The following is a 14,829-nucleotide window of genomic DNA, read 5'->3' on the forward strand; positions in this document are numbered from 1 at the left end:
ACATATTGTAATTATTTGAGCAAGTAAAATAAAGTCAATGATCTTAATTTTTACTCTGTAGAATTCTACTTACAACATAAGTTCTAATTTGGAGTACATTTAAATACAAGTAAATTTGTAAAAACTTTTTCTTTAATACTTTCAGGATCCAAGATGTTGATAAATGTATGGAGTAAGTCTAAAGCCTGCACTCCATACGGTATTTACTGAATATACTCTAAATTAATGCTGCATTATTTGGCAATTCACTTCAAGTTTAGCCTTCAAGTTGTTTACTAAAAGTTCCTCATTTTTTTTTTGTTTGTTTTGAAACAGGGTCTCATCTGTTACCCCGGCTGGAGTGCAAGGGTGCGATCATAGCTCACTGCTGCCTCGAACTCCTGGGCTACAGTGATCTCCTACCCCAACCTCACAAATAGCTGGGACTGCAGGTGCTTGCCACCACATCCAAGTAATTTTTTAAATATTTTGTAGAGATGGGGGACTCGTTTCTTTTACCCAGGCTGGCCTTGAACTCCTGGGCTCAAGTGATTCTTCTACCTCGACCTCCCAAAGTGCTACAAGTACAGGTGTGAGCCACTGCACTTCAGTTTCATGTTTCACTTTTCTTGGTTTCTGTTTCTTCCACACAACCTTCATGGATGTTGAGTCACCTGGCTGCTGTGATGACTGACTCTTTTCTCAACCGACATTCTGTGTCATGCTTTTCCCCCAATCCACCAAAGAAACCTAATTCATTGTCTTCAAGAGGTTTGATAAAGTTTAGTAGAAATTTCATTTGACTGAAAGTAAAAATGTTTCCTCTGGGTCTGCTGGATTTCCTAAGGTGCCCCAGGAAATGCTGCACAGGAGAGGCTACCCAGATAGGCTTGGGGCTTCCCACTCTGCTTCACTCAGTTGCCTGGCTTTATCTGTTTTCTTTAGATCTGGATTAAGAAGCAAGCCTCCCCAGGAGGTCCCTTCTGCACTCACCTAAGGGGGATGGGCACGAAAATCCCTGAAAATATGTTAAAATGGAAGAAACAGAACTTATCCAAGGGTCTCTCTCACAGTGTGTTACTGGCTGAAATTGGCAGGAAGAAGCCCTGAATGGTGGTGGCTGAGAGCTGCCTCTCACTGCCCTCCACAGCCTGCTGCTTGCTCAGGTAACTCTTGATGCTGAAACTGCTTCCTAAAGTGAGTGGGTCCAGAGGAATATAGGGCCTTTATTTTGCTCAGAGGCTGGATGACTTCTGCCATTAGCAGAAGTCATCTATCTTTTCTGTAGATAGCATTCAGCTCTTCCTTAAATACTGTTAAATAAATATTCAAATAATTAATTCAGTACCCACTGTACAATGGGTGCAGTGGGTACTGAACTAAGAGCCTGAACTAAGATTCCTGTGGGTCTGGGTTCAATCCTGGTTTTATGTATTCAGGTTCCACACTGAAGTGTGTAGAAATAAAGGGACATTGTTCATTTCTTTTTACTCTTTTTTGCTCTACACTTCTCCAAGAAATGTGGGATTATGTGAAAAGACCAAATCTATGTCTGATTGGTGTGCCTGAAAGTGATGGGGAAAATGGAACAATGTTGGAAAACACTCTGCAGGATATCATCCAGGAGAAATTCCCCAACCCAGTAAGGCAGGCCAACATTCAAATTCAGGAAATACAGAGAATGCCACAAAGATACTCATTGAGAAGAGCAACTCCAAGACATATAATTGTCAGATTCACCAAAGTTGAAATGAAGGAAAAAATGTTAAAAGCAGCCAGAGAGAAAGGTCGGGTTACTCACAAAGGGAAGCCCATCAGACTAACAGCAGATCTCTTGGCAGAAACTCTCCAAGCCAGAGGAGAGTAGGGGCCAATATTCAACATTCTTAAAGAAAAGAATTTTCAATGCAGAATTTCATATCCAGCCAAACTAAGTTTCATAAGTGAAGGATAAATAAAATCCTTTACAGACAAGCAAATGCTTAGAGATTTTGTCACCACCAGGCCTGCCGTACAAGAGATCCTGAAGGAAGCACTAAACACGGAAAGGAACAACAGGCACCAGCCATTGCAAAAACATGTCAAAATGTAAAGTCCATCGATGCTAGGAAGAAACTGCATCAACTAACGAGCAAAATAACCAGCTAATATCATAATGACATGATCAAGTTCACACAGAACAATATTAACCTTAAATGTAAATGGACTAAATGGTCCAATTAAAAGATACAGACTTGCAAATTGTGTAAAGAGTCAAGACCCATCAGTTTGCTGTATTCAGGAGAACTATCTCACATGCAGAGACACACAGAGGCTCAAAATAAAGGGATAGAGGAAGATCTACCAAGCAAATGGAAAACAAAGAAAAGCAGGAGTTGCAATCCTAGTCTCTGATAAAACAGATTTTTAAACCATCAAAGATCAAGAGAGACAAAGAAGGCCATTACATAATGGTAAAGGGATCAATTCATCAGGAAGAAATAACTATCCTAAATATATATACACCCAATACAGGAGCACCCAGAGTCATAAAACAAGTCCTTAGAGACTTACAAAGACACTTAGACTCCCATACAATAATGGGAGACTTTAACACCCCACTATCAACATTAGACAGATCAATGAGATAGAAAGTTAACAAGGATAACCAGGAATTGAACTCAACTCTGCACCAAGCGGACCTAAAAGACATCTACAGAACTCTCCACCCCAAATCAACGGAGTGTACATTCTTCTCAGCACCACATTGCACTTATTCCAAAACTGACCACATAGTTGAAAGTAAAGCACTCCTCAGCAAATGTACAAGAACAGAAATTATAACAAACTGTCTCTCAGACCACAGTGCAATCAAACTAGAACTCAGGACTAAAAAACTCAATCAAAACTGCTCAACTACATGGAAACTGAACAACCTGCTCCTGAATGACTACTGGGTACATCACGAAATGAAGGCAGAAATAAAGATGTTCTTTGAAACCAATGAGAACAAAGATACAACACACCAGAATCTCTAGGACACACTTAAAGCAGTGTGTAGAGGGAAATTTATAGCACTAAATGTCCACAAGAGAAAGCAGCAAAGATCTAAAATTGACACTCTAACATCACAATTAAAAGAACTAGAGAAGCAAGAGCAAACACATTCAAAAGCGAGCAGAAGGCAAGAAATAACTAAGATCAGAGCAGAACTGAAGGAGATAGAGACACAAAAAACCCTCCAAAAAATAAATGAATCCAGAAGCTGGTTTTTTGAAAAGATCAACAAAATTGATAGCCCTCTAGCAAGACTAATAAAGAAGAAAAGAGAGAAGAATCAAATAGACGCAATAAAAAATGATAATGGGGATATCACCACCGACCCCACAGAAATACAAACTACCATCAGAGAATACTATAAACACCTCTACGGAAATAAACTAGAAAACCTAGAAGAAATGGATAATTTCCTGGACACTTACACTCTCACAAGACTAAATCAGGAAGAAGTTGAATCCCTGAATAGATCAATAGCAGGCTCTGAAATCGAGGCAATAATTAATAGCCTACCAACCAAAAAAAGTCCGGGACCAGATGGATTCACAGCCGAATTCTACCAGAGGTACAAGGAGGAGTTGGTACCATTCCTTCTGAAACTATTCAAGAGAATCCTCCCTAACTCATTTTACGAGGCCAACATCATCCTGATACCAAAGCCTGACAGAGATACAACAACAAAAAAGAGAATTTTAGACCAATATCCCTGATGAACATCAATGCAAAAATCCTCAATAAAATACAGGTAAACTGAATCCAGCAGCACATCAAAAAGCTTATCCACCATGATTAAGTGGGCTTCATCCCTGGGATGCAAGGCTGGTTCAACATATGCAAATCAATAAACATAATCCAGCATACAAACAGAACCAAAGACAAAAACCACATGATTATCTCAATAGATGCAGAAAAGGCCTTTGACAAAATTCAACAGCTCTTCATGCTAAAAACTCTCAATAAATTCGGTATTGATGGAATGAATCCCAAAATAATAAGAGCTATTTATGACAAACCCACAGCCAATATCATACTGAATGGGCAAAACTGGAAGCATTCCCTTTGAAAACTGGCACAAGACAGGTATGCCCTCTTTCACCACTCCTATTCAACATAGTGTTGGAAGTTCTGGGTGGGGCAATCAGGCAAGAGAAAGAAATAAAGGGTATTCAGTTAGAAAAAGAAGAAGTCAAATTGTCCCCGTTTGCATATGACATGGTTGTATATTTAGAAAACCCCATCATCTCAGCCCAAAATCTCCTTAAGCTGATAAGCAACTTCAGCAGTCTCAGGATACAAAATCAATGTGCAAAAATCACAAGCATTCTTATACACCGGTAACAGACAAACAGAGAGCCAAATTATGAATGAACTCCCATTCACAATAGCTTCAGAGAGAATAAAATACCTAGGAATCCAACTTACAAGGGATGTAAAGGACCTCTTCAAGGAGAAGTACAAACCACTGCTCAGTGAAATAAAAGAGGACATAAACAAATGGAAGAACATACCATGCTCATGCATAGGAAGAATCAATATTTTGAAAATGGCCATACTGCCCACGGTAATTTATAGATTCAATGCCATCCCCATTAAGCTACCAAAGACTTTCTTCACAGAATTGGAAAAAACTGCTTTAAAGTTCATATGGAACCAAAAAAGACCCCACATTGCCTAGACGATCCTAAGCCAAAAGAACAAAGCTGGAGGCATCACACTACCTGACTTCAAACTATACTACACACTACAGTAACCAAGACAGCATGGTACTGGCACCAAAACAGAGATATAGACCAATGGAACAGAACAGAGTCCTCAGAAATAATACCACACATCTACAGCCATCTGATCTTTGACTAATCTGACAAAAACAAGAAATGGGGAAAGGATTCCCTATTTAATAAATGGTGCTGGGAAAATTGGCTAGCCCTAAATAGAAAGCTGAAACTGGATCCTTTCCTTACTCCTTATAGGAAAACTAATTCAAGATGGATTAGAGACTTAAATGTTAGACCTAAAACTAAAAACCCTAGAAGAAAACCTAGATAATAACATTCAGGACATAGGCATGGGCAAGGACTTCATGTCTAAAACACCAAAAGCAACAGCAACAAAAGCCAAAATTGACAAATGGGATCTAATTAAACTAAAGAGCTTCTGCACAGCAAAAGAAACTATCATCAGAGTGAACAGGCAACCTACAGAATGGGAGAACATTTTTGCAATCTACTCATCTGACAAAGTGCTAATATCCAGAACCTATAAAGAACTCAATCAAATTTACAAGAAAAAAACAAACAACCCCATCAAAAAGTGGGCAAAGGATATGAACAGACACTTCTCAAAAGAAGACATTCATATAGCCAACAGACTCATGAAAAAATGCTCATCATCACTCGCCATCAGAGAAATGCAAATCAAAACCACAATGAGATACCATCTCACACCAGTTAGAATGGCAATCATTAAAAAAATCAGGAAACAACAGGTGCTGGAGAGGATGTGGAGAAATAGGAACACTTGTACACTGTTGGTGGGAATGTAAACTAGTTCAACCATTGTGGAAAACAGTGTGGCGATTCCTCAAGGATCTAGAACTAGAAATACCATTTGACCCAGCCATCCCATTACTGGGGATATACCCAAAGGATTATAAGTCATGCTGCTATAAAGACACATGCACACGTATGTTTATTGCAACACTATTCACAATAGCAAAGACTTGGAATCAACCCAAATGTCCATCAGTGACAGACTGGATTAAGAAAATGTGGCACATATACACCATGGAATACTATGCAGCCATAAAAAAGGATGAGTTCATGTCCTTTGTAGGGACATGGATGCAGCTGGAAATCATCATTCTCAGCAAACTATCACAAGGACAGAAAACCAAATACTGCATGTTCTCACTCATAGGTGGGAACTGAACAATGAGATCACTTGGACACAGGAAGGGGAACATCACACACCGGGTCCTGTTGTGGGGAGGGAGTAGTGGGGAGGGATAGCATTAGGAGATATACCTGATGTAAATGATGAGTTAATGGGTGCAGCACGCCAACATGGCACAGGTATACATATGTAACAAACCTGCACGATGTGCACAGGTACCCTAGAGCTTAAAGTATAAAAAAAAAAAAAGAAATAAAGGGACATCGTGTCTGCAATTCATTCTCAAGATTTTCCATAAAAAATTTATATACGTACATTTACACAGATGCATATATATGCTGAGAAAAGGATAAAGCAAATGTGGAAAAATGTTAAAATTTGAGGAGTTTGTCCAGGTGCGGTGGCTCACGCCTGTAATCCTAGCACTTTGGAAGGCCAAGTGGGTGGGTAACGAATTTGAGACCAGCCTGGCCAACATAATGAAACCCCTTCTCCACTAAAAATACAAAAAAATTAGCTGGGTGTGGTGGAGTGCGCCTGTAGTCCCAGCTGCTTGGGAGTCTGAGGCAGGAGAATTGCTTGAACCGGGGAGGCCGAGGTTGCTGTGAGCCAAAATTGCACCACTGTACTCCAGCCTGGGTGACAGAACAAGACTCTGTCTCAAAAAAAAAAAAAAAAAAATTAAGGAGTCTGGGGATCCTTTGCACTCTTCTTGCAATTTTTCAGTAAGTCTAAAATTAAAGAAGTAATAATTTTGAAACTTGATTTTTAAAGAAGAAAACACTACAGGCTCCTTGAAAACTTGGTAACTACTTGCACTAGATAATTTAAAATGTCCTTTCAAAGTTCTATAATTATTATGTTATATAGTATGTAGAATTATTATATTATATATGATTATTCTAATAAAATATATATTACATCATTATAATTAGGATATAATATATAATTATTATAATTATAATATATTATAATATTAATATGTTTTTTGATCATGTGAGTCTAGATTCTTCCATAGAACAACTTACCAACTGTGGTGTTTGTCAAATAGGGCTCAGGTATATTTGAAAAAATCATATACGAATTGTCTGAGATATCATTTTGTCATTGTTCCCTCTGGATTGCGTTAGCATAGAAGACTCACAGAGCAGCTATAAAACATCTCAGTTTTGCAATATCATATGAGGAATGCTGAAGGCTGCTTGAGGGCTTTATGTGCTTATTTACAAATTTAAGGCAAATACGACACATTTTTAAATACTGTCATTCATCAATTAAAGTGCATGCTAGAAATAAAGGTATAATTTGTTTGGAGGATGATAGCTGGCAGTCTTCAAATAATCAATACGAAAAGATCCTGACAGTAACTCTGAATAGAAGAAATATGAATGGTCAAGGTAATGTTAATGAAGTATGAAACCAAAAGATGTTTTCTGAAAAGTCAAAAATTAAATTCTAGTAAATGGAGAAAAGCAGTAGAAGGTTTTTGTAGAACTAATTTAGCTTTTTTTTTTTTTTTTGAAACAGAGTCACACTCTGTTACCCCAACTGGATTGCAGTTGTGGGATCATAGCTAATTTCAGCCTTAAACTCCTGAGCTCAAGTAATCCTTCTGCCTCAGCCTCTTGAGGAGCTGGGACTACAGACATGCACCACCATGCTCAGCTAATTTTTAAATTTTTTGTAGAGATGGGATCTCACTATGTCGCCTAGGCTGCTCTTGAACTCCTGGCCTTAAGAAATTCTCCTCCCTCAGCCTCTCAAAGTGCTGTGATTATTGGCATGAGCCACAATGCCTGGCCTAATTTAACCTTTAATTAAAAAAAAAAAAGGTCGGGTACTGACAAGTCCCATTCCTACCACTCATGTGAAGGACCTCTATCAAGATAATGTCTCAGCTCTTGGGTTTTGGAGATTGGCTTCCAATTCCACTATCCTACTCCTCATTTCCTTTCTTTTAAATAATGAGGTTTAAAAAATGCTGTGAAGGTTAGTATATGAGAATATTTTTTCAGAATAGCAAATTAGAAAAAGAAATAAAATTATATTGTTTGGTAGGAGACTTTAATTAGAAACACATAAGCACAGTTTTTATATTTGATACTGATATGGTTCGTCTCTGTCCCCACCCAAATCTCATCTTGAATTGCAGCTCCCATAATTCCCATGTGTTGTGGGAGGGACCCAATGGGAGATAATTGAATCATGGTGGTGGTTTCCCCCATACTCTTCCTGTGGTGGTGGAGAAGCCTCACGAGAGCTGATATATTTATAAGGGATTTCCCCTTTTGCTTGGCTCTCATTTTCTCTTGCCTGCCACCATATAAGTTGTGCCTTTTGCCTTCCATCATGATTGTGAAGCCTCCCTAGCCACGTGGAACTGTGAGTTCATTAAATCTCTTTTTCTTTATAAATTACCAAGTCTCGGGTATTTCTTTATCAGCAGCATGTAAACAGACTAATACAGATACCTTTTGAAATACTATTGAAGATGCCTTCAGGGGACTTCTGAGCCAGACTTCCTGGACCGTGGTTCCTGTTCCACATGCCTATCATATTTCTAGCTGCTCCAAACTGCTCTTCACTAAGACTTCTTACATTAACTGTGAAATAAGTGCAGTTTCCCACTGCAGAAATGACTATAACTCATCATTTGATGCTTGAGAACAAACAGGGGTACTGAAATATGCATACAACACCCTGAATATTTTCCAAGTCTGAGACTGTCCCTCAATAAAAATATTATGTGGACATCTTGAATTCAGGAAACTTTGCTACCACTGACATACTGAGATCAAAGAAACCACACGTCTAAACACTAGAAGTTCATTACAGTGAATACCAAACCAATCACAACTGGATATGAAAAGGTTGGCTACTAATTTTGGTCAGGATGAAATAAGTTAAAGAAGTAAGAATAACCTGGAGTTGGGTCCCTCCAGAGTTATGAACAGGTTACAGGTTACAAAGCAATAATAACTGAATTGCTACAAGTTCCTCAGATTCTCTTGTGATTATATGTAAAGACATTTAAGTTTGGGATGATTTTATAAAACTATTCTTAAAATTAAACTTTAATGAGAATATTATATTAAAATATAATCTATTTTCCCTCTTTAAATTATACTTTCATTTGCATGCTGATGTGGAGAACTGGTTTTGAAAAGGAATTAAGTCCTTATTCCTTGATGATTTTGGTCACTGCTTCTGGGTAGCTATTTTGCTCATGAATTCCTTGTCGTAGTCCATCACCTCTATGGTTTACTTCTATTTCTTCTGTGAGTAATAATTTCCCTTCAGGAATGTGCAACTCTGGACATACAAGTTTCTTCCACCCATCCTAGAAATATGTGCCAGGCCAGAAAGACAGGGGATTTGGAAATTAAGAAAAGTAACTATAGGACACTTGTGAGAGATTACAGTTAGTTTTCATAGTGACCCTGAGATTTCCTTTAGGTTTAGAGTCCTGGATACTTTCCAAAAATGTTTTATTTTAAGTTTGAAATTGACAAATAAAATTGAATATACTTATTGTATACAACAAGCTATTTTGAAATATACAATCTGGAATGGCTAAATTGAACTAATGAACATATGCATTAACTCACATAGTTATCATTTTTTTTGGTTGAGAACACTTAAAATCAATTCTTTTGGCATTTTTCAAGAATACAACGTATTGCTACTAGCTATAGTCACCATGTTCTGCCATAGACCTCTTAAACTTATCCCTTCCATATAAATGAAATTTTGTATCCTTTGACTAATATCTTCTCAACCTTCCCGAATCCATTATCTCAGTCCCTGGCAACGACCATTCTATTCTCGACTTTTATGAGTTCAACTTTTTAAATTCAAGTTTTCATTTTTGTGGAAATTTCAATTATTACAAACTATTGGGAGCAAATGAATCTTCCAATGCACCTCTTACTTGTGTATAGGTTTTTCCCATTTTGGAAGGAATAGGGTGAATCATAAAGGCGGGATGAATCAGCTTAACCACACTGATACCATCTGACACTATAAAGGGACTACAAATTTAAAGTTAGCATTCTAATTGTAGCTCTGAAATCCAGACTCCCAACATATACTCTTTGCCTTTCACTACACAAGTTTTAGTGCCTCAACTTTAGTGAGTTCTCCTGAGAGACTTTTTATTAGGGTCTGTTCAAATGACAACTTTGACCAAAGTGTGTCTGCTGGTAGCTCTTCCTCTCCATTTTACAATTTACAGCTGTGTAACTAGAGATCTGTATCCGCAAATGCCTGAATTTTCCAACTCATCTCAGAACTGAATTTGCAAAGACAATATCACTTAAAATTTTGCCACTTAATTCTTTGTGTTTTCCCCAAAGAATCCTAGCCAGCAACTAATTTTCTGCACAAGGTATCAAAAGCACTAAAAGTAGCAGAATCATAAACCTTTGCCTAAACAAAGGGATTGACTTAAATCTATTGAATGGACTCTGCATTTCTTGTGCAGTGTGAAAATGTTTAACATCCTCTGTCTGCCAGTTCTGGTTCTTTAGTTCTGCTCATTATATATAAAAAGCCTCCCTATCCCATATTCAGCTTCCTTTTTTGTTTCTTTTAACAGAAATGCTGGCATGCAACTTACCTCCAGGAATAGCTCAGAGCTGATGCTCTCAATTTAGTCATGCGAATTACATTTTTCTCCTCGTTGGAAACACTCTCCCCCAATCTCTGTAATCATGACCCCATTAGAGCTAGGTGATTTCAATCAAAACGAAACATACAGCTTTCGCTAACCTATGGGAAGGAACACATTCTACAATAGTGTCTAATGACATTCCAAGCTAAAAGAAGTATATTGTTTATCTGGAAGAATATCTTTTCCCTTGGAAAAGAAAGTTTCGTATGTAAGGCTCAGCTTCGATATATTAAATTGTACGCCTGTTTATTTTTTAGGTTGAAAAGTTTTTATCAAGGTTTTCCAATAATGACTGTAACATATAAGAACGATGGAACATTTATAGACACTTTTCATATTAGAAAATATCTACTAGCAGGTGATGTAAAATATACTGAAAAGAATACAAGAGAGTTGTTGAATGGCTTTTTACTTCTCATCATATAATTCTACTTCTGAATCTTTTTCTTAGTCATTTTTGAATATATAAACATTTTTTCTATTAGATAACTTTACCTGCTAAAATGAGCAAAATGGGGGTAGAAACATTAGCTCTGCATGCTATTTTGTTAACAGTCCATATAAAACAGTTACGTATTTTCAAAGGAATATTTTCTCTACTTGGTATTTAATGAATTATGAAACTTTTGGTCCTAAACATGGGTACCTATGCCCATTTCCCTGCTTTATCACACAACATCCCAAGAATTCTGTATACTTACAGAAGCACAGTTATCACACAACATCCCAAGAATTCTGTATACTTACAGAAGCACAGTTTTCAGACTTGTCTTCTATAAAACCAATTTGGCAAGGCATCCTCTGATTCTGCAACCAGTAGTCTGTTGACTCCAGTAGGCTGTTGCTGCGAAGAACCTGGGGGAACCAGAAAAACTCAGTGCTTATTCGGCAATGCTTTCTATCTAAGCTCTCTTTTTTTTCTTATAAAAAAACCTGTAGGTGTTTTCTTTTCCTCAGAGCTTCTGGGTGTTAGAAAAAAAAAACTTGCAGGATGATAGCACCTCTAAAATGGATAAAATATCCAACCTAGAATTAGCTGGAGAGAAATACATTAATGTTAACATGGATGTTCTCTCATCAAATTCAACACCTGGGAATGTCAATTGTGTAGCTTTTGCATAGTTTGCAATCAAATGATTGTTTTTGGGGGTATGGTTCTATGGGTGATAGGGGTCAAATTTCGTTTAGTGCTAATGTTCTTTCACACTCCATAAATATTTTCAATTAACAAAATGTGGGTTTTTTTTCCTTTGATGTAATATTGATTCTTCACTTATTTAGTTCTGCTAACATCGCTTTGACTAGTGTACAATTTTTCTAGAACGCCTAAGGTACTATGTTAAGTTTAAAAGTTGTTAGAGATAACTAAGAAACAAATTGCATTAAATACCATTTGCTATTTTGAAATAGGATGGTATGGCAAAAATAATTGGAACACATAATTAACAAAACCAAATATGACTTACAAATATCTTAATTCTGGGCTTGGATTCTTAAAGCAAGGAAGAACAAGCATATTTTGGAGCTGAGATATTTTGAAGATGAAATATTATAAATAACTGCTAATGTCTTTAAATTATCCAATTATTGGTGGGGCACGGTGTCTCACACCTGTAATCCCAGCACTTTGGGAGGCCAAGGCGGGTGGATCACCTGAGGTCAGGAGTTCAAGACCAGCCTGGCTAACATGGTGAGACCTCGTTTCTATTAACCATACAAAAAGTTAGCCAGGTGTGGGGGCGTGCCCCTGTAATCCCAGCTACTGGAGAGACTGAGGCAGGAGAACCACTCGAACCCGGTAAGTGGAGGTTGCAGTGAGCTGAGATCGCACCATTGCACTCCAGCCTGGGCAACAAGAGTGAAACTCTGTCTCAGGAAAAAAAAAAAAAAAAAAAAAAGCCAAATATTGTATAACATTTTCTTTATCTTTTTAAAGATTCCCAGTGCTCTTCTGGTACCCTCTACCCTCTATTTTATTAGGGGATATGTCTGGTAATACTTGACTACTGCTTTCACTTGAGCAATGTAACAGATTTAAACACTAAAATAGGTTGGTACTTCAATTACATTTCATTCGTACAACAAAAGATTGTCTTCTCTTTTTCTGTGAAGATAGAAATACATTACTTTTGGTCTCTGAATACAGTTAAGTAAATCTAATTCTGACACATTTTGCATGAGTAATATTAGTTATCTAAAATAATGAAAATGTATTAATGATAAATGTTATTATAATTTATAATAATATACAATTATATATTAAAATAATATCATTTATCATACTAAGGATGAATTTTCATTAATAAATTTTCATCATTCTTTCCCAGAACAGTACAAAAAGACCCTTTGTGGATGAGCAAGTAGTTAAATGATAAACTTGGATTATTACTGCAGACCGACATTGGCTAGGGAGCTTCTCAGTTCTCTTAAATATTTTACCTAAACTGGTTCTTAAAGGGTGGGCTGGGACCTCTCAGGGTCTCTGAAATCTTTCAGAGAGTGCAGCAGTCAGACTACTTCGATAATAATACTAAGATGTTATTTGTTCTTTTTGCTCTCGTTGTCTTGTATATATTCCGTGGAGTTTTCCAGAGGCTACGTGATGTGTGATAGCACAACAGACTGCATGCAGAGGCAGCTAGGACAGCTCAACTGTCTTGTATCAAGTCAGACATTAAGGAGATTTGCAAACATGTGAGCCGAAATTACTCTTTTCGCTAAAGGGTTTTGTTTGGTTTTGGAAAACAAATATTTTTCATAAAAGTATGCTATATAAGATAGTGTGTTTATTATTATTTTAAAATTATTTTGTCAAATAATAAATTCTTATTTAATTTAAATTCTGTTTTATTATTAGAAAATAAAACAAAAACTTTTCTTAGCTTTAATTTGTAACATGGAAATTAGCAATAAGTATAATCTATATAAACAAGAGTTTCTTGAGGTCCCTAATATTTTTCTTAGAGTGCAAAAGAATTTTGAGTTAAAAAAACATTGAGAACCATTGACCCAGATGAACTTTATTTAAAGCAGAAAAAGGCTCTAACTCCACATTCCCTTTATGCCATTCAAATGCCTTTCCCTTTTATTTCCAGCATGGAATAGAGTTTAAGAGCAGCAACATTAGTGGTCTAACTGGGTTGCAATACTAAGTTGGTCGTTAGTAGAAGGATGACCTCAAAGAGATGACTTAAACCCTGAGTTTCAGTCCATAACTGTGAATATGGATACTACTCATCTGGTGGGATCACTGAGGGTATTCAGTGAGATGATATATGTGAAACACTGTGCCATGGAAATGGTAAGTTATTCTCTCAGAACTTGGTTTTTACTGTTACTATTTGAAGGTGGCTGAAAAGGATAATAGAACTTTGGATGCCTTCTGTCTGAAATGAGAGGACTGAAAATATTTCAGATGTGTGATGGCAGATTTTCTTTAGCAAGTATTCTGGTCTAAGGTGTAATTTTAGCTATGCATTTTGTAGTATTAATAGTTACAGCTACTATTTTTGTATGCTTAGAATATGTTGAAGTTGTGCTAAAATTTTCACACATATATATATATATTTTTACTTTTTCACTTAATCTTTTTTTGCAATGCTATGAGGTAGGAATTATTTGAAGGATACAAATCTTTACAGAAATTTTCAGGTTGAAAATCAAGACCTTGAGCCTCAGAGAGATTTGAATTTCTGCCCCAAGTTGTTCAGAGCCTGACTTTGGATGTGAAATTCCTGAACAGGGCTGTCTTATATACTCATACAAATGGGTATGATTTGGGGTATGTTTCCAAAAACTTATCTGCATCTATTTTTTTTGTAAATAAAACTACATTTTCTTATGGACTTCCATTTTAAAGTTAGTTTTCTATGAATGAAATTCTGAGGTGACAATTTTCTTGAAAGACAGGAAACTTTTTGTGATGTAAATTACATACTGTAGTTAATCTACTTGGCAAGTATTATCAGTATTTTAATGTTTCAAAGGAAAGCATGCTTTTACACCTAATTGAGTTATCTTTAAGCCAACCGATGTTATCATGCTTCTGCTCCTTGCCTTTCTGTGATCCCTAGATCTTGGAACACCCAACTATAAAGCACTCGTTAACTCTGTGCATAAGAATATTAAAGATTTAAAATACAGGCATCATCACTTCTCGGCCTTTTGGCTAAGATCAAGTGTAAAACACAGGCATCCAATGAGCATACCAGTTCATAATGCCTTACAATGCAGTTTAACAAATATTCTGA

The 14,829-nt window shown here is 36.8% G+C and overlaps 1 protein-coding gene across 8 annotated transcripts in view; it reads right to left on the reverse strand.

Moving 5' to 3' along the window:
• SPHKAP (SPHK1 interactor, AKAP domain containing) overlaps window positions 1-14,829 on the reverse strand; it is a 195,614-nt gene that overhangs the window by 111,919 nt on the left and 68,866 nt on the right. For all 8 annotated transcript variants that reach the window (XM_005574516.4, XM_005574514.4, XM_074010386.1 and 5 more), the window contains one exon: window positions 11,327-11,434. In XM_005574516.4, the coding sequence (XP_005574573.3) occupies window positions 11,327-11,434 (108 nt within the window). The remainder of the gene's footprint in view (window positions 1-11,326; window positions 11,435-14,829) is intronic.

This window comes from Macaca fascicularis, chromosome 12 (genome assembly GCF_037993035.2).
Source record: "Macaca fascicularis isolate 582-1 chromosome 12, T2T-MFA8v1.1".
In the NCBI taxonomy this organism is placed as follows: Eukaryota; Metazoa; Chordata; class Mammalia; order Primates; family Cercopithecidae; genus Macaca; species Macaca fascicularis.